The 22048-nt window shown below is 36.6% G+C and overlaps 1 protein-coding gene across 1 annotated transcript; it reads left to right on the top strand.

Annotated features, from left to right (window-relative positions):
• The first annotated feature begins 16683 nt into the window (after positions 1 to 16683).
• LOC149154055 (uncharacterized) lies at positions 16684 to 17034 on the top strand. The gene has a single exon (XM_089444029.1). It carries the CDS (start codon positions 16684 to 16686, stop codon positions 17032 to 17034), a length of 351 nt encoding a protein of 116 aa, XP_089300155.1.
• The last annotated feature ends 5014 nt before the right edge of the window (positions 17035 to 22048 follow it).

Genomic DNA, 22048 nt, shown 5'->3' with positions numbered 1-22048 from the left:
CGATTAGACCGCTTTCTGATAAAAGATGATTTGGCTGCTTATATTCCTTATTTTCACCAATGGGTTGGCACTGGGGGTGACTCAGACCACTTCCCTATTTATATGGAACTAAAAGGGGCCAGTAGGAAGCCTGGCTCACCTTTTAAATTCAATTCTTCGTGGCTAAAATATTTGTCTTTCAATAAATTAGTTCGTGAGATTTGGAGTATTCAGAATGGCTCCTCGACTTTATCCCTTGCATAGTCCTTTATGGAGAAACTTAAAAAATTGAAGCATGCTTTGATCTCTTGGGCAAAGGAAAAATCTATTAGGGATGAGGCTGCTCTAAAATCTATTGAATCTGAACTAGAGGTTCTTGAAAGCTTGGAGGGAGATGGGTATGAGACGGAGGAAAAAAAGAGAAATATTAAAACTATGGAGGGTGAAAGGCACAGGATCCTAAAAGAAAATGAAGAAAAATGGAGGTTGAAAAGTAGAGCCATTTGGCTTAAGGCAGGAGATGAAAACTCAATTTTTTTCCAGAACTATGCCAAGGGAAGGAAAAACTCTAATTCGATATGGGAATTGAAAAATGAAGAAGGGGAGTCAGCTTCTTCTTTCAGCGAGTTATCATCTATGGGGGTCAGTCATTTTAAAAACTTGTTCAAAGCTCCCCCTGAGGCCACTATTGCTGAAGTCATCTAGGTTGCTCAAGTTTTCCCTAGGTTTGTGGATGAAGATGATAATGAGACCTTGATGGGCCCAGTCACAAAGGGTGAAGTGGAGGGGGTCCTTCACACTATGCAGAAAGAGAAGAGCCCAAGTCCTGATGGCTGGACGGTGGAATTCTTCCAACACTTTTTTGATATCATTGGGGACGATCTGGTTGGATTGGTGGAGGAATCCAAGCACAGGGGTTTTGTCCACGATCCTATTAACTCTACTTTTCTAGCTTTGATCCCAAAGTCTGATGATCCCCAATGTTTCAATGATTTCAGACCCATCTCCTTGTGCAATTGCACCTACAAAATTATTGCAAAAACCATTGCTCGTCGGTTAAAACCTATTCTTTCAAAAAATATTTCCATGGAACAGTTTGGCTTTCTTGAAGGTAGGCAAATTCATGAAGCTATTGGTGTGGCCTAGGAATCCCTGCATATTATCAAAAGAAATAATAAAAAGGAATGATTGTCAAGATCGACCTCTCAAAGGCTTATGATAAGATTAGTTGGATCTATTTACATCTTCTAATGACTCACTTGGGTTTCAACATTGGTTTTATTAATTGGGTCATGGGTTGTATTACCAATGTGAGATTTGTTGTTCTTATTAATGGGGTGACTTCTCCTTTTTCTCATAGTCATAGAGGCCTTCGACAGGGATGCCCTTTATCTCCTGTTTTGTTCCTTTTAGCTGCAGAGGGTCTGAGTCATTTCATTCACCTTGCCATTAGAAGGGGAGAATATAAAGGCATTGAAATCACCATAAACCTTTTCATCACACATCTACTCTTTATGGAGGACATATTATTTTTTTGTGATGGCTCCATGGGAGACATTTCTAAGCTTCAGTCAATTATGGATTTAATCCTAACAGCGACAGGAATGAGTATAAACGCACAACTTTGTTGAATTGTTTACCTTAAAAAAATATTTTATGTTGGATGAGGCAGATGGGGGTGCTTTCTGCTCAAGTTTTTGGTGACTCTCTGAATGTGATCAATTGGGAAAATAATGTGCAGCACTATCAAAATCTTACTCTAATTCCTATATTAGATGAAATTTTATATCTTAAAACAACTTTTGATGATTTATCATTTTGTCACATTTATAGGGAGAGGAATATGGCGGCAAATTATCTCTCTAAAAAAGGTTTATAGCAGGATTTCAACTCCTAGAACATAACTGACTCGGATAATGGGCAGGTCACGGTTTCTGATTGGACTCTTTATTTATAAACTCTTCTTTTGGTATCTCAGTTTTTGTTTTTTGCTCTATCAGGCTCTTTGGGGGTTGGTTATGGTTTATAAACATGATGTTGATTATGTATATTTTTGGTTTCTGGACTTGTCCTAGACATTTTGGGTTTGGGTTGTTTTCTCTGATTGTTCAGAGAGGCTCGTTTCCTTTCATATACTCTACTTTTCATGGTTACTTTTGGTGGTTTATCTGTATTGAGAAAGTGTGTTATCCACTCTTCCTCATTATGTTGTTGTTTTCACTTACTGCGTATGTTGAACTCACAGACTGTTCATGAATGCTTATATGCATCTACTTTGTAACTTTTTATTTACTTAATAAAAAGTTTGATTTTTTCTGGGAAAAAAAAACTAATCATAAGCTTGGTTAAGTTAAAGGAAAGACAAATGAAAGTAGTCTTCTAAAAAATAGGAGTTTGCAATGACTCAAAAGGGGGGGAGGACTCACATCCATGTCATCAAAAATTTACATAAGACCATCGCCATCCCAAATTAAGATGCAAGATAATTCACATACAAATATCATATGTTCATGCATGGCATAAAATTCAAATCATTCAAATTGACGGCGTCAAAATGTATGTTTTGAGGCTATCAATTTGAATGATTCGAATTTTATGCGATGCATGCACATATGATATATATATATCCAATTCCAAAAATATGCATATTTGTGCATCAACTACCTAACAAAACTTATGTTGCCATCAATATGCATACTTCAAATATAAGTCATAGTCAAAACTTAATGTTGTTTAGAAATTAAACTTGCAACTAGACATCAAAATTTATAAGCAAATGCCACTTAATTTTTCTTGTTCTCTGCTAAGAACTTCTCCATTGAAAAAATAAATTACTTGATCTTTGTGCATCTCTATTCACTTGTTCCTCTGGAAGCAGAAGTAGTGGAGATAGTAACTAGTTTAGAGGGTAAAACCTTGTGAGGAGTCTTTTCCAAATTTACACTTGCATGGTTTGCAAACAATGGCTCAAATTTGGTGGATTTAACAGTTGAAACATCAACATATTTTCCATCCTGGGAATTACTAAGGTGAGCATCAACATTTGCAATAGGAGGAAAAAAATTCTTTAAAATTCAAATCATAATTGATTTCCCCGGAGGGAGAAGAAGAGGCATGAATAGTATGGGAGTAGTAATGATTGGAAGCGTGATGAACTGCTTTGGGGTCAGTTTCCTAACATTTATTATCAGCATTAGATGTACTTGGGATAGGGTTCCATCCATCATTAGTATCCTAAGCATTATTGTCTAGATGTGGTCCAAGAATTTCATGTATATTTGGGTGTGGTCTGAGAGGAGTAGCATTATTTTGGTACAGAGGAGGCAAGCAAGAAACATTATGGGATCCAAGATATAGGTGTCCTATAGTAGCCAATTGATGAAATTCATCAAAATCATCATTGAAATCCATGGAAAAATAAACTTTCTTATTCCTCCCTGTATCCTAGCAGCGAGGGGACCTATTTCTTCTGCCTTAGCCTCTACCTTGTCCTCAGGAACCTGAATTCATGACTATAATTGACCAAAAATCAATAGCAACCAAACAAAACAAGCTAAGTTAATACATCAACTAAATTCTCTTTTAAATTATTACAATCCAGATGCATTAACAAAGGCTTATTGTATCTCATGTGGTTGAGTGAAGATTGGTTGAAGGGTTTGGATTATGGAAGGGGTAGTGGGGAAACACGGTGAGAGAGCACGAGTGCCAGGAATACTTAATGAAAAACCCATAATTCAATTTACTTTTTGAAATCTTTAATATTTTTCCCATTTGCTTCTGCTTGTTTTTATTTCACTTATGGCTATTTGCATGGAGATTTTGAACTCAAAATTTTGTCATATTATGACAAATATTTAATCTCATTGTATCAATGCCATGATTCTTCAAATGGGGTATTTTTTTTCCTCCATTTCAATTTTTGGGATAGGGATTTTTTACTAGGGTTTTTGGTATCACGGGATTTACAATGAGGAATTATGGTAATTCAAAGAATGGGATAGTGGAACGGAGGATGTGATACTAGTAATGAATACATGCAGCATGAATTTCCCCATGGGGATCTTCTTGAAGCAACAATGGTGTGCATGTGGGGAGGCTTGACATTCTTGCAAGCCTTTACCCCATTTTTTATTTTTCTCAAAGCTCAAACACTAAAGGAAATAGGATATAAATATAAGGAATACATAGTAGATCAAAATTGAAATAGGGGTTTTATTGCATGGAGGAATTTTATTTTTCCAGGACTTAAACAAAGCAAATACTCTTTAAAAAAAACATTCATAATTAAACAATAACTGAAGCCGTGATTGAAACCCCATTTTGTAGTATAGTTTCAAATTACATAGATAAAGAGCTCAACAAGGGATGAGAAGGAATGACCATAGGGTAAACAAGAGAAAAGATTGAGTTGATAAAAAATTGTTATAAAAATCATAAAGATCAGTTAGCCAATGAAAAATGCACCGAAATGTGTAATTAACCATCAATAACAACTTACCTGTAATCTGACTCAAAGTTTGACGAAAGGGAAAATTATCCCACCGAAAAGCTCATGGACCTCAAATTAAGCTCATAGTTCCTCAGTTACAATTATGGTGGTATTCCAAATGGTAAAAATCCCAAATAAGTTCAAAGATCCAAAGCCAAAATATTAAATATTAAGGGAGTAAAAACCCTCATCAACAACAATCGTTGATTTAGATTCAGGTTCATTTGTTACTGTAGATCAAGCACATGACAAGAGAATTAAAATCATAGGACATAGTTATGTGTTTCTAGTGATGCATTTAAGGCTAGAAATGGTTCAAAGCTTGCGCAGGTCGAAGGTTTAACCAAATGCATGCAACTTAGAGGAAGATCAAGCCTCAAATGAGCGAAAACAACACAATATTACCTCATATACCAACATGTGGATCATGCGACGTGATATTTCATGGTCATGGATCATAGTTAGGTTATTGACGTGGATATTTCAATATATGAACCTAACATGCTTCCAAAGGCACATTAATATTAACACTGAAGGAAAGAAGAAAGAAAGAAAGAAAGAAATTATTTTAACGTCCACGAGGCTAAAGATAGTCAATGGGATAGATTGCTTCTTCATCTGCTTGATGTATTCGGCCCTTTTTCTATGAAGCTTCAATATAAATGCTCCCAGTTTCTCGACAAACCCCTTGCTAAATAGATTATCCCAAGAGATAGTTGCCAGCATATCTGCATAATTTTCCCTGTGTCTTTGAAGGCCTCACATTGTAAAATGAAATGTTTTTCTGTTTCGACTTTTCTGAAAGAACAAAAAATGCATACTCTTTCCTCCCACACTTCTTTTGGCCTTTTCCAGCGCCCTGTTTCACAACGGAGTTGATGAGAATTAGTCCTTAACTGATCAATAAGAATTTTGGCTCTCCAAGAGATATTGGCCTCTATGTATATTTTTGGTTGATGACCATGAGTGGGATTAAACAGTTCAATATAGTACTTTTTCTTTCTTCCTAGCTCCTTATCCCAAGTAAGCTTGTGGAACTTTTCCATAACAAAAGCTTTTATCTCTTTGTTGTTTATGGGACACACATTCAAGCAAATACCCCATTTACTAAACCATTTGTTATTTTGCTGCATCCAAGTATTTTTTTCTCTTGCACAATCTGTCATTAAAGACAACCCTAGGCCATCTACCCTCTTCCATTTGCTCAATCTTTTTTAAACACCTTATGACTCGCACCATAACAATTGCTTCAATAGGAGAATTCCTTGTTTCACTTAACAATATAGCATAAGGAACTGCACTTTTAATCTTGAATTTGTTTGTAATCAAATGCTTCAGAATTTTCTCAATTTGTCTCCATTGCATGTTCGATGTATTGTTGGCCCATAGTTCACAACCATAGAGAATCACTGGAATCACTAGAGGCCCAAAAAGAGTTCGAGTGGTTTTCCAGTCCCATAACTCTACCTCTCTACACCTATTTTTAAAAGCATAAAACGCTTTCTAACCCCCCAAAGTTCTTTTCTTTCTATAACCATTCCACCTTAGATTTTTGTTGAAGTCAATTCCGAGATATTTGTAATCCACAACGTCTTCCAGAATGTTGCCTTCAAAGTAGAACTTATGTTGGTTATGTTTTCTTTTCTTAGAGAAAACCACTACTTTCGTTTTGTTGATATTGACTTTCATCCCCGCACTTCTACAAAAATTCTCAAGGGATAGTAAGGATTTCATAATCTTTCGTCCATGTAGGAGTAAGGAAAAAGGGCCTAAATGAATCAATGACATACATATTCGCAATATAATCATGTTATCAAATTCCACTTCCAAATTTCCACCATAACAATCAAGATCATATAACCATATCACAAGCCACCATTACAACTATATAATACAACCACATCAAATGTCCGCCAAACGACTATACCGTAGCGCCCAATGCGAGTTCAACGATCACAATAGAAACGTGTATGGTTATGCTAAGTATTAAGTCATATAATGGAGTTTCAAATGATACATTTGAGGATTTTAAAACATATTCCCTTATAGACAAGCAATAAGCATTTCAAACTTTTATAAAATGATTTATACCATGAACCATTCACCAATATAATACTAATGTTTTGACAATGATAGACAAAACAAATATATAGTTAGGTTGTGACCACTCAGATTTCAACCATTTAAATGTAGTTAGATTCAACCAAGAATGCATAGTCATTGATACATATATCATCAAGAAATAATGCATGCAATCTTATATAAAAAAATAAAAATAAACCTTTGTGGTCCTCTCCCTTTTGGTCATGGTAGCAAAACAAAAGACTTCATGATGATAGAAATTATTATTCTTCTTCTTCTTTTTATATGGCTAATTAAGGTGAGACCAAGCATGATTGATACAAAAATTTTGTAGCTTATTACAAAATCTCAAAATTTCTGAAGTGAATGTTAACATATAGCAAATTAATTATTAATATTTTACATTGTAAAATATAATCATTATATTACAAATAAAACATTATTTTTTCTTTATTACAACAAAATATATCCAGCCAACGACTCATATGATATAGTTATCGTTGATCCTTTCTTTTGAGCTCACTTGTTGAAGAAGAAAACATTTTTCTCCTTAAAATTAGTGCCTTCATTAATTTCCACCCATAATTATGAATTCCCCTTTCAACTACAATAAAAACCCTTATTTGAAGAGTCCAAATCTAATATCCTCATTCTTCCCTTTTTCTTGAATTATGGCTCATATTATGGGTCCATCATAATCTTCTATATGGAACCATAACTTGTAATAAATGCATACATCACTCCAATGTGCACTCACAATAGTCCATTTATGAGCAATGAATGATTGCATCGAATTAGGTTTTCATTAATACTAAATCTTTCAACTTCTAGGGACCTAACACACTTTGATTTATCTTATTGTCATGGAGACCTATCTAACATATTGTACATATCATTCCCTTTACAACAAGACTTATTTCATCAAAAATAATTAATCATAACCAAATATATAGCCTTTGAAACATGAGCAAAAATGATCATTGCTTCATACTTAAAACAAATCTTGATCACTATATTTGTCCTTTGATTATTTTTACTACATGTACCAAAGGAATGTATTATTTTTCATTTATGTTGAACAGGGTTTCCTCATTATAAATGATAATAATTTGGACTATGTCATTTATGTTGAACAAGGTTTCCTCATTATAAATGATAATAATTTGGACTATGTTTCCCTTGTCTTTCAGCCACCATGTGCTTTAATTTTAGAGGTGAATTGTCACACCCATGTTTCGTCATCCTACCATGTCATTGCTTGTTTTCACGAGGTAGGTTTTGATAGGGAGAAGTGGTGGAAGAACCCTATATTCTTCATCCTTCATATATGTCCCCAGGCTACAAATTTTGTCCTTGCAAAAAATACTCATGACATAAAGGTGATCCTTAATATTTTAAAGGAAGTATCTAAAACTAGTTTTGTTAATCCCAAGTTGGTGATGAATTGAAGAGAAGATTTCTAAATATGAAATCTTAATGTGCACATGAAGGTGTCATAGGAATTGTTTTTTATGGCACTAAACATGAGGATAGGGAAGAAGGACAACTTCAATTATTGTCCATTTTTAGTGAAACGATTTAACATTAGGAAAGGTAAGCTATTAAATTTCAAAAGTATATTATGTAGTTAGTTTCATTGGTTGTTATTTGTGAGCAATGAATTGAAGGAAGTAGACATGCATTCCAATAAAGAAACATTTGAGGAGATTGTTGCTTTTCCAAAACAACGACATTTAAATTTACCATATATCAACATCTAGAAAGGAAGACTTAGTACACATGAAGAATCTCAAGTCAAGCTACAATTTCTAACATTATCTAGCATTAGAGAAAGGAGAAAACATCCATTGTTCACCAATAAAACCATAACCAAACATTCAAAGGAGAGAGATATTCATCTATTATATCTGATTATGGGTGAATGTATGAATATGGTGTTGATTTGGGGTAGCATCGGATGTGCTCTAGCCACGAAATTTGGAGGAGAGGTTAGGGCACATGAGATCTCCAATACCCAGAAAGGGTTTGGGCAAATTTTAAACAAATCATGAGATATTAAAATAATTAATATTTTTAATGGAGTCCCTGAGTCTAAACTTGGGGAAAATAAAATATTAATGTGTATTAATATGAATCTGTGTTAGAGTGGTCCAAAAGACATGGATCAAGCCAGATCTAATCTTAGTCCTTGATTAGGGACTTAATATCGGTTGTTGAGATGTCAACAGGAAAAGTATAAGAGGAATCTTGAGGGTCACTTGGAGAATACACCAGAGTGATCAGTCATTCTATTCTCTAGAGAGGGGTTTGCTAAGAGAGATAGAATCAGTGATCGGGAGAGCAGCTGAGAGGCATTGAGTACAGAGAAATAGAGAAGCCAGAGATTGTGCCAGGAGAGCAGTGTAGCAGCCAAGGGGAGTGACGCAGAGCTAGCAAGAGCTCACACAGGGCCACGCAGAGGCAGCCAAGTGTTGCGCAGAGCACCAGAGAGGCCAGTGTGTCTGAGGCAAAGGCCTAGGAAACTGACACAGGGCCTCTTGGGGCTTAAGCAGGACAAGAAAGGCTGATGCAGGGCCAACGTGAGACAGAGAAGGGTTGACGCAGTTCAGATTAGGCAGACGCTGGGGTTGCAGAGCAGTTTTGTGCTGAGGAGCTACCGGAAGGATTTTCCGGTTTTTCAGCCAGGAGATTTCTCTCAAACTGTGAGGTATAGCTACTAAGGAAATTCTCTATTGGGTAGGCCAGTTTTGGCACCTAGATTGTACCCTGATATTTCTTAATAAGAAAACCCTCAAATAGTTGCACCGGTTTTCCCATATTGGGTTTTCCCGAGGACATTGGTCCAAAAATAATGGTGTCATGTGGTGTGTTTGTTCTTATTTGTTTTAGTTGCTGATATGTGATATGTTGAGCATGCATTGGTGTTTATTTTCAGTATTTACTTTGAAAATAACTTGTTAAAGAAAAATAACAAGTAGGTAGGAATAAATCAGAAAAAGTGCATGAAGGGTTTCTAAACTAAGTAAACTTAGAAACTTCAACATATGGGTTACACTTTTGGGCCAAATGAAGCAATGAAATTTCAAAATTTTACTCTTTTATAGAATCGAATCCCTTAAAATTCATATAAGCATTGTGAATTTTGATTCAGAGTAAAAATACAATTTGTGGAGAATTGTGTTGTTGTCCTAATGATATCTTTTTGCAAAAAAAACTAATGTCGGATGATCTGTCAATTTTCCATTAAATGAAAAGCTTGTCCTTGCAAATTTTCGCACATCTTAAGAGGTATGTGTATGTTCGCGTAGCATAACTTAGTCTAAAATGTGTAATTTAATATATATATATATGTATATATATATGTATATATATATGTATATATATATATGTATATATATGTATATATATATATATATGTATATATATATATGTATATATATATATATATGTATATATGTATATATATATGTATATATATATATATGTATATATATATATTTATATATATATACATATATATCTATATATACATATGTATATATAGATATATATGTATATATATATAAATATATATATATACATATATATATATATATACATATATATATATAGATATATATACATGTATATGTATATGTATATATGTATATATATATGTATATATATATGTATATATATATATGTATATATATATATATTTATATATATATATTTATATATATATACATATATATATACATATATATATACATATATAACGCAAAAGTATATTTTTTATAATTTTTCGAAGTTGGCAAAGTAATATTACAATAACATTTTGCAAACACATGTGTTCGCGTAAGATTTTTTTCAATTGTTTAAATAAGTTGAAAAACCAAGAGTACCCTTTAGAAGAGGATTGTAAACGAAGATCGTGGTACTTTTTGAAATTTTTTCATTGTGTATATTTTATGTTATTGATTTTTCATTAAGCCCCTTTGAAACTGTCCAAAAAAAATTCAAGCATAATGTTTAAAAGAAAATAGATGAAAAATATCATATGAATTTGAAAATGTCAAACTCATATGATATCAGATAGAGGATTCCTTCACAAATCCAACATGATCAATTCTACCACCTAAGGACAAGTACCTCCTTAAGTCCGTTAGGCTACAAAATTGTGTTGCAGAGAAATCTACAGAAGGGGAGCTAAAACTTTATTTTTTGTAGGCTCTCAGTAGCTCGATTGAGCGCTTAAAACACTTCATTAAGTGTTTAAGGTAAAAATTCAAATAGCTCAATCGAGGGTTCAAGAAACCCTCGATCGATCACTTAATGTGGTTAAACAATGGTTCAATCGAGCTTTAGGGCTAGATCGAGCCCATATCTCAATCGAGCTTTAAGGCTAGATCAAGCCACCTTTTCTAATTTCATGCCCAGGATATATTAGCAAGAAATTTCAAAAAAATGGCTTTAATCAAGCACATTGCTCGATCCAACCCCTAACCTCGGGTTACATAGGAGCTCCATCAAACAATATTTAAGCCCTCAAATAGCTCAATTGATGGCTTAAAGATTATTCGATCGAGCACTTAAAAAGGCTCAATCAAGCCGTTTTTTTTTCACCCACAACACGCCCTTGCTTGCCAAAAAGTGTACCCAGCTCCATGCATAGACCCTTATATTCCCCCTTACCATGCTTTATTAGTTTCCATCTAACAATACATGATTTATTTTTTTTATTTAGTTCAAAGTGTAAGTTTAGTGTGCCTTTTATGAGCGTTATTTCCATGCCTTATGGTGGTGCTATCATATCATCATATCCTTCATCCCTTAATGTCACGTTCCCTTTTGTTAGTAATGTCCATTGAGAAGTCTAATACTATTATCAAATTGTCTGCAATGTTTCATTAGCAATATCATGTGACCTAATTATGCTTGTTTTGCTAGTTAGGTTATGTAGGTAGGAATTCCCACCTTTTAAGAAATTTTTTTCTTTTTTCTTTAAGATTTTACATCTATTTTTGTTTTCCAAGATGTTTTATAGTGAGTGTGTGCTATCCTAAAAGGAAAATTTTGAGAAGACAAAATATTTTTCCAAATGATGATTATTTTGACTCCATATCCTAGTGGTCATCTTGACACTGTAGCCCAATTGATTAAGGTATTGGTCTTCTTTCCCCATATTTTAGTTCTTAGCACCTCACAAAGAGGAGCCATCCCATAAAAAGACCCAATGTTATCACCTACAAAGGCTCATTTCTCATATACCTATGGAAACCACTTTGGACCAAATTATGCATACTAGTTGAATGGCATATTTGAATGAAAGGAGTGCATTTTTCATGTTTATTAGGATCACTAATATTCATGGATCTCAAAAAAAAAAAATTCCAAGTTGTAGAAGTGCGAAAACACACTAGGAACCACTTGAGGCCAAATTGTGCATACCAATGATGTGTTTGAATATAGGGACTAGCTTGGAATTGTTATTTAAGTTCACTAATCATCATGCAACTAACAAAATTTGATTTTGAACTCCACAAGTACATAAATTGAATGGTTAAAAAATATTCCCAAATTTCTTAGTTTATGATTCCATTAAACAAGTATATCAAAGAAGAACCAAAGTATATTATGCAACCATTTGTTGGAAATATCTCTATGTTTGCTAAGACTTACTTCTAATGAGATTCCATTCGATTTTCATATGTGGAAGATGTAGCAACATGAATCTCAAGAATGAAGGAGGCATTTAATTTTAATGTTTTCTTGGCCATTTTTTATGCAAAATTCAACTAAGTAGTACTCTCCCACTTTTTCAACAATCAAGAAACTATCTAAGAGTATTGTTTATGAGGGAAGGGGATGCTTATGAAATGGTTCTTTCAACCTAATGAGGAGCACACATTTGATAATAAAAAAATTGGGATAGCATCCATGTTTGTGTGATTTTTTTTTTAGTGTTTTCATGCCTAGAAATCAAAATTACCATAGGATTTCCTACATTTGGGGATGAGGATTATTTGTCGTAATTTTTAGGTGTTGAGCTGCATTATAATAGGGGAGAGTTGAAAGTATATTTTTTGTAGAAAAAAAAATTCCCTTGGATTTCAAACACCAAATTATCCATATTTACTATGTTAAATGAGAAATCCTCAAAGGAAAGTATAGGTCCTCACAAGTCTAACATTTTCCTAAACTTTTACAATCTGAAAGTGATAGTGTCTTCCATGCTGACTAGATGAAATTTTTAGTGATTATATTCTCTTCCATAGGTTGCGTGGTGCATCATTTGTGTGATATTTGGTGTATTCCAATGCCTTGGTGAGAGTAAGTCCCTATGCAATGGGTGAAATATTGTACTACAAAGAGGGTAGTCAAATTTATCAAATTAACAAGCCATTTAAAGGAAAATGATTTGTCCACATTCACCTAAATGGAATTTATAGGTGTTGGGTTGTGTTATATTCTTTCCATGACTAGCCCACGTAGTTAACCGGGGGGTTAGAAGGGGGGTGGAGCGCCCCCTTCGTTGCGCCAATTGCATAGCAGGGGGAGTCAGAGGGAGTTTGAGGGGTGCAAGTAACCGCACTCTATGGGATCCGGGGCAGCACCCCGGAAAATTTTGGTTTCAGACCCTATATTAGGTTGGGCGGACCTACCTATGGTTTTGTGCATGTTTTTCCCACATGGTTTTGGACGCGATGGTTTTCGATCCATGGTATTGGATGCTTCAGCATGTATAAATATGTATTGTAACATTGAAAGGAACATAATTAAAAATCAAGCTAGTAGTCCTGGTTTTGGGATCCAAGGGAAAATCTCTGTGTATATGTGTTTTGTGTGTTATGCTCTCGCATTGTTTATTTTCTGTGTTTTAGAATTTGTATGCAGGTAATTTCTGTACAGGGTTAAAACCTACATTTGGTATCAGAGTTGTTTTGGCTTCAAGGGGACACCTTTGCTGCTGAGGGGTTTCGCTCGGGCCTGTGGTAGACCCTGTTCAGTGGGAGATCTGCGGGATCGATTACGGTGGTGAAAGAAGACGGAGAGCAGTGGAAAGATAGAGATCGAGAAATATAATGGTCAGAGTTTTGAGTTATGGAAACTCAAGATGGAGGATCTATTGGTGGATAAAGATCAGTGGATCACGGTAGATCCAAGTACTAAACCAACGGGAGTGTCCGATGAATAATGGAAGAAGTTGGATCAAAAGGCAAAGAGCACATTACGATTGTGTGTCTTAGATTCAGTATTGCTGAATGTATCAAGGGAAGCTACGGCGAAGGATTTTTGGGACAAGTTAGGGACTTTATACCAATCTAAGTCTCTGGTGAATAAACTGTTCCTACGGAAAAAGTTGTATAACCTAAGGATGAAAGATGGAGACTCAGTGACAGAGCATCTGAATGCATTTAATACTGTGGTAAGTTAGTTATCATCTGATGATATTAAAATTTCAGATGAAGATAAGTGCATCAGTTTGCTGTGTTCTCTACCAAATTCGTGGGATAGTCTGGTTATTGCAATAGGTAGCAATGCAACTGCCTTGTAGTTTGATGAAATAGTTTCATCCTTGCTGACGGAGGACATGAGAAGGAAAAATATGGAGAGCCGGAATGGTGATGCCTTGTCTGTACGAGGACGGTCCCAAAACAGAGACAAAAATAAGTCATCGAGTGGGAGATCTAAATCTCCAGGAAAACCTGTAAAGGTGGTGTGCTAGAAATGCGGAAAGGAAGGGCGCTACAAAAGGGACTGTAAATCTAAAGCTCCTGATAAAGGAAAGGGATATTATGATGCTCCTTCTGCAGAGGCGAAAACCACGTCAGATGAAGGTGGGGATGTGTACTTGGCTTCTTCAAGTACACATGTAGATCATGAGGAATGGTTGATTGACTCAGGTGCATCCTTTCACTTCAATCCCCATAGAGAGTGGTTCTGCGAGTATGAGAAATATTATGGTGGTGATGTATTCTTGGGAGATGACAGGAAGGCTAGAATCGTTGGTCGCGGAAAAATAAAGTTGAAGTTGCAAGGTGGAAGGGTTAGAACACTTCCGAGTGTTCTGCATATTCCTGCATTAGCCAGAAATATGATTTTTGTAAGCAAGCTGGATGATGCATGTGTAAAAACAATGTTCGAGAAGGATACCTGTAGGATGGCTCGGTGGGCATTGGTATTGATGCAGGGAGTTCGAATTGGAACTATGTACAAGCTGCAAGGTAGCACTATTGTTGATGGGTGCAATAGTTTTGTGGTTCCTGAAAGTGGAGCAGAAAATCTAGTGGTCTCTGGAGAGAAGACCATGTTGTGGCATCAAAGGCTTGGACATATTGGAGAGAAGGGCCTTTGAATACTTCAAGGTAAAGGTATGGTAGAAGGTGTGAGTAATAGCTCTCTGGATTTTGATTTCTATGAAAATTGTGTATATGGGAAGTAGAATTGGGTGAGTTTCCCCTCTGGTGGTAAGAGGGTGAAACATATATTAGAACTTGTGCACAGTGATGTGTTTGGACCTGTGAAGGTTCCATCATTGGGTAAGTCTGTGTATTATTTATCATTTATAGATGACTTCTCAAGGAATACATGGATATATTTCCTTAAGAAGAAACCTGAAGTCTCTAACAGGTTTAAAGAATTTAAGGCTCTGGTGGAAAACCAAACAGAGAAGAAGATAAAGGTGTTGAGGACAGATAACGGTGGAGAGTTTTGCAACAAGGAATTTGAAGAATTCTATAAGAAGTGTGGTACAGCATGGCGGAACACTAATCCATACACACCTGAGCAAAATGGAGTTGCAGAAAGAATGAACAAGACGTTGATGGAAAGGGCAAGAAGCATGCTCAGTGGTGCTGAGTTAGGATAGGAATTCTGGGCAGAGGCGGTGGAGACAGCATGTTACCTGGTCAACAAATCACCTTCATCAGCGTTGGAGGATAAGACTCCACAAGAGGTATGGAACCGTAAGAAACCCTCTCTTTCACATCTAAGGGTATTTGGATGTGATGCATATGTACATGTTCCAAAGGAGAAAAGAACCAAGTAGGATAGTAAATCTGAAAAGTGCATCTTTATTGGGTATAAGGATGGGCTAAAGGGTCATAAGCTTTCGAACCCAATGACAAGGAAGGTTGTGTACAGCCGATATGTGGTGTTCAGAGAGGTGAACGATGTTATTAAACATGAAGTCCAACCAAAGGAACCTAAGAAGATAGAGTTTGAGCTTAAGGAGGAAGAATCATACTCTACAACAGAGGAGGAATCAGAAGATAAAGAGCCACAAACTCCGAGTGTGAGAAGATCAGTTCGAGAAAGAAGGCAGCCGGAAAGGTATAGTCCATCTACTTTCTATTCAAATTTTGCTTTATTTGTTACTTATGATGATCCTAGAACTGTGAAGGAAGTAGTAGATTCAGAGGATGGCAAACACTGGAAAGAGGCCATGGTTGATGAAATGACATCTTTGCACAAAAATGAGGCTTTCGATCTGGTGGAGTTGCTAGCTAGAAGGAAACCCATTGGCAACAAATAGGTGTTCAAGAAGAAGACAAATGCAGAAGGAAAGGTGGAGAAATACAAAGCTCAGTTGGTAGCAAAAGGTTATTCCCAGGTGCCGAGAATTGATTTTGGAGATATTTTTTCTCCTGTTGCCAAGGTGACTTCTATTATATTACTTTTATCTGTTGTTGTTGCTTTTGATTTTGAGGTAGAACAGATGGATTTGAAGACAACATTTCTTCATGGGGATCTCAAAGAGGAGATCTACATGAAGCAACCTGAAGGCTTTGCAGTGAAGGGTAAGAAAGAACTGGTATGCAAGTTAAATAAGTCTCTATATGGATTAAAACAGTCACCAAGGATGTGGTATTAGAAATTTGATACATTTATTCGGGGACTTGGCTTCACCAGAAGCAAAGAAAATCACTGTGTGTATTTGAAATTAATTGGTGACCATGTTATTTATCTGGTCTTGTATGTGGATGATATGTTGCTGGTTGGAAATGACAAAGAAATTATCCAGGATTTGAAGACCCAATTGTCCTCCAAATTCGACATGAAAGATCTTGGTGCTGCAAACTATATTTTGGGCATGGAAATTAAAAGAGATCAGACAAAGAGGAAGCTCTGGTTAAACCAGAGGAAGTATGTCAAGACAAGCACAGCCACGGGCCAGACTTCTAATGTGGAACATTTTAGCAGACAAGCTACCTACAGGCGCCACTCTCAAAAATCGGGCTTTCGCTGGACCTACTTGGTGCGTACTCTGCAGAAAAGAGGAGGAATCAACGCCCCACCTATTCCTTAACTGCGAGGTTACAAAGGATATATGGCAGCAGGTCACACGGGCCCTCAACATAACCACAGTCTGGCACGCTGCAGATATACCCACAGCCTGGGATCAGTGGTGGACTGCGGTGGCTTCTGAAAAGGCCAGGAACTTACCGCCTGTGGTGTCCTGGTTCATATGGAACAAGCGTAATGCCATTATTTTTTAGGATTAAAGGGTCAACTGGCAAACACTCCGCCATCCATTTGCGCGGCATACATGGAAATCTCATTTGAAAATAAAATTAACACACCCAGGAACATCCTGCCTGAAATCATCAACAGGGATATGCCTTGGGCGTACTTCGACGGGGCAGCTCCATTGCAAGGTTGTGGGGGGGGTATATTACTTCATCTAACAGAAACACATTATTTTCACCTGAGATTGGGACTCGGCCCGGGTACCAATAACCATGCTGAGCTTATTACACTGAGACATCTTCTATACTTTGCTCTATCCAAAAACTGTCGACAAATACAAATCTTTGGGGACTCAAAGATTGTGATTGATTGGGCAAATAATAAATCTATCTGTCATGCATATTCTTTGAAACACATCTTGGAAGAAATTGTTTTTTTAAAAACACATTTTGACCAGATCATTGTTTCTCACATCTACAGGGAAAGAAATGCAACTGCTGACCGGCTCTCGAAAGAAGCGGCGGATCGCCCTCTAGGAGACTGGCTGATTGAAGAATACAATCCAGAGGGGATGCACAGATTCTATCATCGTCCATATATTGACGGCCTGCAACAGGGGGACAACCTCCCCATCTAAACACTGATCTACAAGTTTTTATTTTTGTATATAACAACACAGTACTGACCGGCTCTATACTTATATTTCACTGCATGGGGGCTCATATACCTCAAACTCTGTCTATTTATGGTTTTTGTGAGATACTGTTGTATAGTTTGATGGATACAGAACCACCGTATCCTCAGTGGGACTTACAGGATGTTTATTTGTAAAAAAATTTGAACAGTGGTAAAACCACACTACTGCATATGCCTTGGCATCAACAGCATGTAATCTCTATTATTTCTCTTTAATAGAAATTACGAACTCTATTTTCCTCGGAAAAAGGATAGTAAACCGGTGAAGGTTCCTATTCCTGTAGGTGTAAAGTTATTTGCTGAACAATGTCCCAAGACACAACAAGAGGAAGAGGACATGTCCCGTGTTCCATATGCAAGTGAAGTCGGTAGCCTGATGTATGCGATGGTCTGTACTAGACCAGACATTGCACATACAGTGGGAGTATTGAGGAGGTTTATGTCAAAACCAGGGAAGGAGCACTAGACAGTAGTGAAGCGGGTTTTCAGGTATTTGCCTGGCACTAGTGATTATGGTTTGCGCTACCAAGGAAGACCAGGATTGGACAGAGTGTTGGATATTCGTGGCTTTGTTGATGCAGACTGGGCTGGAGATCTAGATCAGAGAAGATCTACAAGTGGGTATGTGTTTAACCTATTTGGAGGTGCAGTAAGTTGGATGAGTAAGAAACAATCGGTAGTGGATCTATCAAATATAGAGGCAGAATACATGGTAGCCACTCATGCAAGCAAGGAAGCAGTTTGGTTGCAAAGATTATGTTCAAGTATGGGGTTAGTACAGGGAGCTATAAGGATAGACTGTGACAGCCAAAGTGCAATATTCTTGGCAAAGAACCTTGCATATCATTCAGGGACAAAGCACAATGATGTTCAGTATCACTTTGTGAGGGATATGATATAAGACAAAAAGGTGTTGCTAGTAAAGGTGGACACTTTGAAGAATATTGTAGATGCATTGACAAAATCTGTGAGCTCTGAGAAGTTCTCTTGGTGTAGAGAAACAATGGGCGTTGCAGGGCTGGATAAATGACTAAGCTCTCTTGTGGCCCCCTGTGGAAAGAAAACAACAAGTGGGAGAATGTTGGGTTGTGTTATATTCTTTCCATGACTAGCCCATGTAGTTAACCGAGGGGTTAGAAGGGGGGCGAAGCCCCCCCTTCGTTGCGCCGATTGCGTAGCAGGGGGAGTCATAGGGGGTTTGAGGGGTGCAGGTAACCCCACTCTATGGGATCCGAGGCAACGCCCCGGAAAATTTTGGTTTTTGACCCTATATTAGGTTGGGCGGACCTACCTATGGTTTTGAGCATGTTTTTCGTACATGGTTTTGGACGCGATGGTTTTTGGTCCATGGTTTTGGACGTGATGGTTTTCGGTCCATGGTATTGGATGCTTCGGCATGTATAAATGTGTATTTAACATTGAAAGGAACATAATGAAAAATCAAGATGGTAGTCCCGGTTTTGGGGTCCAGGGGAAAATATCTGTGTATATGTGTTTTATATGTTATGCTCTCGCGTTGTTTATTTTTTGTGTTTTAGAATTCGTATGCAAGTAATTTCTGTACATGGTTAAAACCTACAATAGGGACTGGGATTCACTCATGACAATCCTAGAAGGAGGTGGTCAGTGGCTTGCTCAAGTGCCATGAATAGTGGATCAAAATTCCCAATTAAACATATCCAATGGTTGGAGTGTACATAGCAAGAGGGGCTCTCTTTACTATTGAAATGGTGGCTCCGTGTTCACTTACATATATGACATGGAGGGTGGGCCACAAAATTAATTACCAAGCATTCCATTAAGTGGATTAATTCAAAGGTTAATATGTGTTAAGGTTGTGTGAAGTTATAACCCAATGTTATATGGTAGCAAATAACATGCCATCCCATCTCAAATCAATAATGCATGTGAGTTATGGTTGGTCCTTTGGGGTATTTTGAAACACAAACTATTAATGCCTTAACCACCATCAAAAGCTTAAAACTCAAAATACCCTTTCATCAAGTGACCTTCCAAAAGTTTTAAAAACTTATTTGAGGGGAAGGATGGTTGTCACTTAAAAATAACTAAAATTGAATTTTTAGAAGGAGAAAAAGAATCCTTGCTTCTATTCATGCCCACAAAAAAAGCCAGTACAAGTTTTGGAAGGAAAAGAAGGTCAAATAAGCACCAAATCAACTTATCCTTCCATCAATTTTCTTGTTTTTCACTTGGGGACGTGGTAAATTAGTAATGGGCATGGAATATGTCAAATTTGAAACCAATTTGAGTAGTTAATGTATGAAGGAGATTATGTTTGGTTTCTAAGAAGCCATTACGACCACATAAGATAAAAACATGGTAGCACCAAATCAGCCCCAAATTTGGACATGAATTTGGTTGAATGTTGGCTTATTTGAATAGAATATTCCATTCTAATTGAATATAAACAAAAGTAATAAACAAATCCTTATCATTGGTTGAGAGGAAATTTGTTGTAAGTGATTTCTAGGGTTCACATAACTTTCCATGTAATCCATTAAATGCATTTTTTTCTTATTATAAATGAGTAGAGGTTCAAATTAGAAATGGAAGGGGATAAAATAAGGCAAGGAGGTCTTCATGAACCTTTACACAATACCAAGTAACTATCTTCTTCATATTTCTTCCATCATTCTTATTATTTTTCTATACCCAAGGGCCAAATTGTAATCATTGTATCAGCCTAGATGCTAGATTAGTTCATGAATGATATATAGTTCCCTTTAAAGACCCAATATATGGAATTGCCTTCTCATTCCATTGTCTATAATTTGAAATCACTATAAATATTTTGCAAATGGACTTCCCTTAATTAAAATTTCATATGTCTAAGTTATTTTTGATGTGGAATTAGTTTACAATGTGTTGCCACTGCTGCAACACCCTCCAAATGTCATCCTATATTCAAAATTTGGAGCCTCCCTTTGATCATGTGAACTATCATTTCTAGTTGTTAGAGTCATCCCAAACTTGCTTCCTAATTTTCTAAGTCCCTTGTTGAAGGAATTCAAAGTGTCTTCTTTTGTTAAGGGATGTGTCATTCTTTATGAAAGGCAGTTATGGCACACCTATAAGAGGAATATTTGGTGCTTTCTCTTGCATTAATGGATTCCATCTATCATATTTAATCTATCATAGTGACATGCATTGGAATTATCCTTTAAGTTATTGTGTACTTTCTTGTTGCAGTCAACACTTGTGTCGAAAGGTATATCTTAAGTGTCGCACTTGGAGGTAAGTGTCGTCTTATTGTTGTTTCAATGGATACATGTTGATTTTGGGTGTTGAGTGTCTCATTTTCATATGGTTGATCGTGTATGAGTGTGTGATCATGTTCAAGTCCTATTACATGCTTTTTCTCTCATATTTCTACCTTACTGATCCCACACTTAGTCAATTTCATAGTTTTCTTTGTCTTCGTAACTTATCCGAACAAACACCAACCTTAACGTCTCCTTAAATTGCGCACTACGCAGTCACAAGCCTTAGTGGAGCACCATCTACCTCTTGGAACTACACATTGCGTAGTCACAGAGAATTGCCTCAATCAACTCTGAACTGCGCAATCTCAATGCTCAGTCACTGTCAACTACACTTTCCCACTGCGTAATCCTTGACTAGCCTTGCCTTCACTATGCATTGTGCACTTTCAGTCAATATTCAGGTCATGTTTCAATCTTTTTAGTGCTCAAATATGCATTACATTGACCCTCCCTTCCATAATTTTTCATTTTGCAGTCACAGTGACTAGGCTTGTCATCGTTGCCTCCCTAACTTCCTCAATTGCAAAGTCATGTCTCCCACTCTCTTAGCCACTGCGCACTACATAGTCACAGTTCCTAGTCCCTTACTCCCTGACTCATGCTCCTATGCACTATGCAATCCTTAGGCCTTCTCCTCAATCTTTCACATTGTCCCATCTCAGCCAGTATGTTGCATGAGAAATAGGATAGACTAGGATCTTTTGGGACTAATGTCATATTTTCATGAGTGAACTCCATTTGCAAGTCTTATTATCTTGACATGGTAGGATGATGCTCAAGTAGAATGGAAAGGATATGATATGAGAAGACACTTATGAATTTGGAAACACAAAAAAATCATCAAGCAAAGAGATAAAGGGACATTAGATCACGATGGAAGACTAAATATCGGGATCACATGGAAGAATATGTATCATAACTAGCCTCTTAGAGGATGAAGATGAAGTGAAAGAAAGGCCTATCATGTAGATGTGAAGATAGAAACAAGAATAAAATCTTGGTGTCGATACACTATAATGAAGTTCCATGTCACCATTGCTAAGTCATGGCTTCTCAAAGTATC

This window comes from Pinus tabuliformis, chromosome 9 (genome assembly GCF_031772625.1).
Source record: "Pinus tabuliformis cultivar Carrire ecotype Pingquan chromosome 9, CPIR1, whole genome shotgun sequence".
NCBI classification, from domain to species: domain Eukaryota; kingdom Viridiplantae; phylum Streptophyta; class Pinopsida; order Pinales; family Pinaceae; genus Pinus; species Pinus tabuliformis.
This window is presented reverse-complemented; position numbering and strand designations above follow the sequence as displayed.

Bases quoted from the DNA above. Each gene is read 5' to 3' on its own strand.
- LOC149154055 (XM_089444029.1), top strand. From the start codon at position 16,684: ATGTCAAGACAAGCACAGCCACGGGCCAGACTTCTAATGTGGAACATT.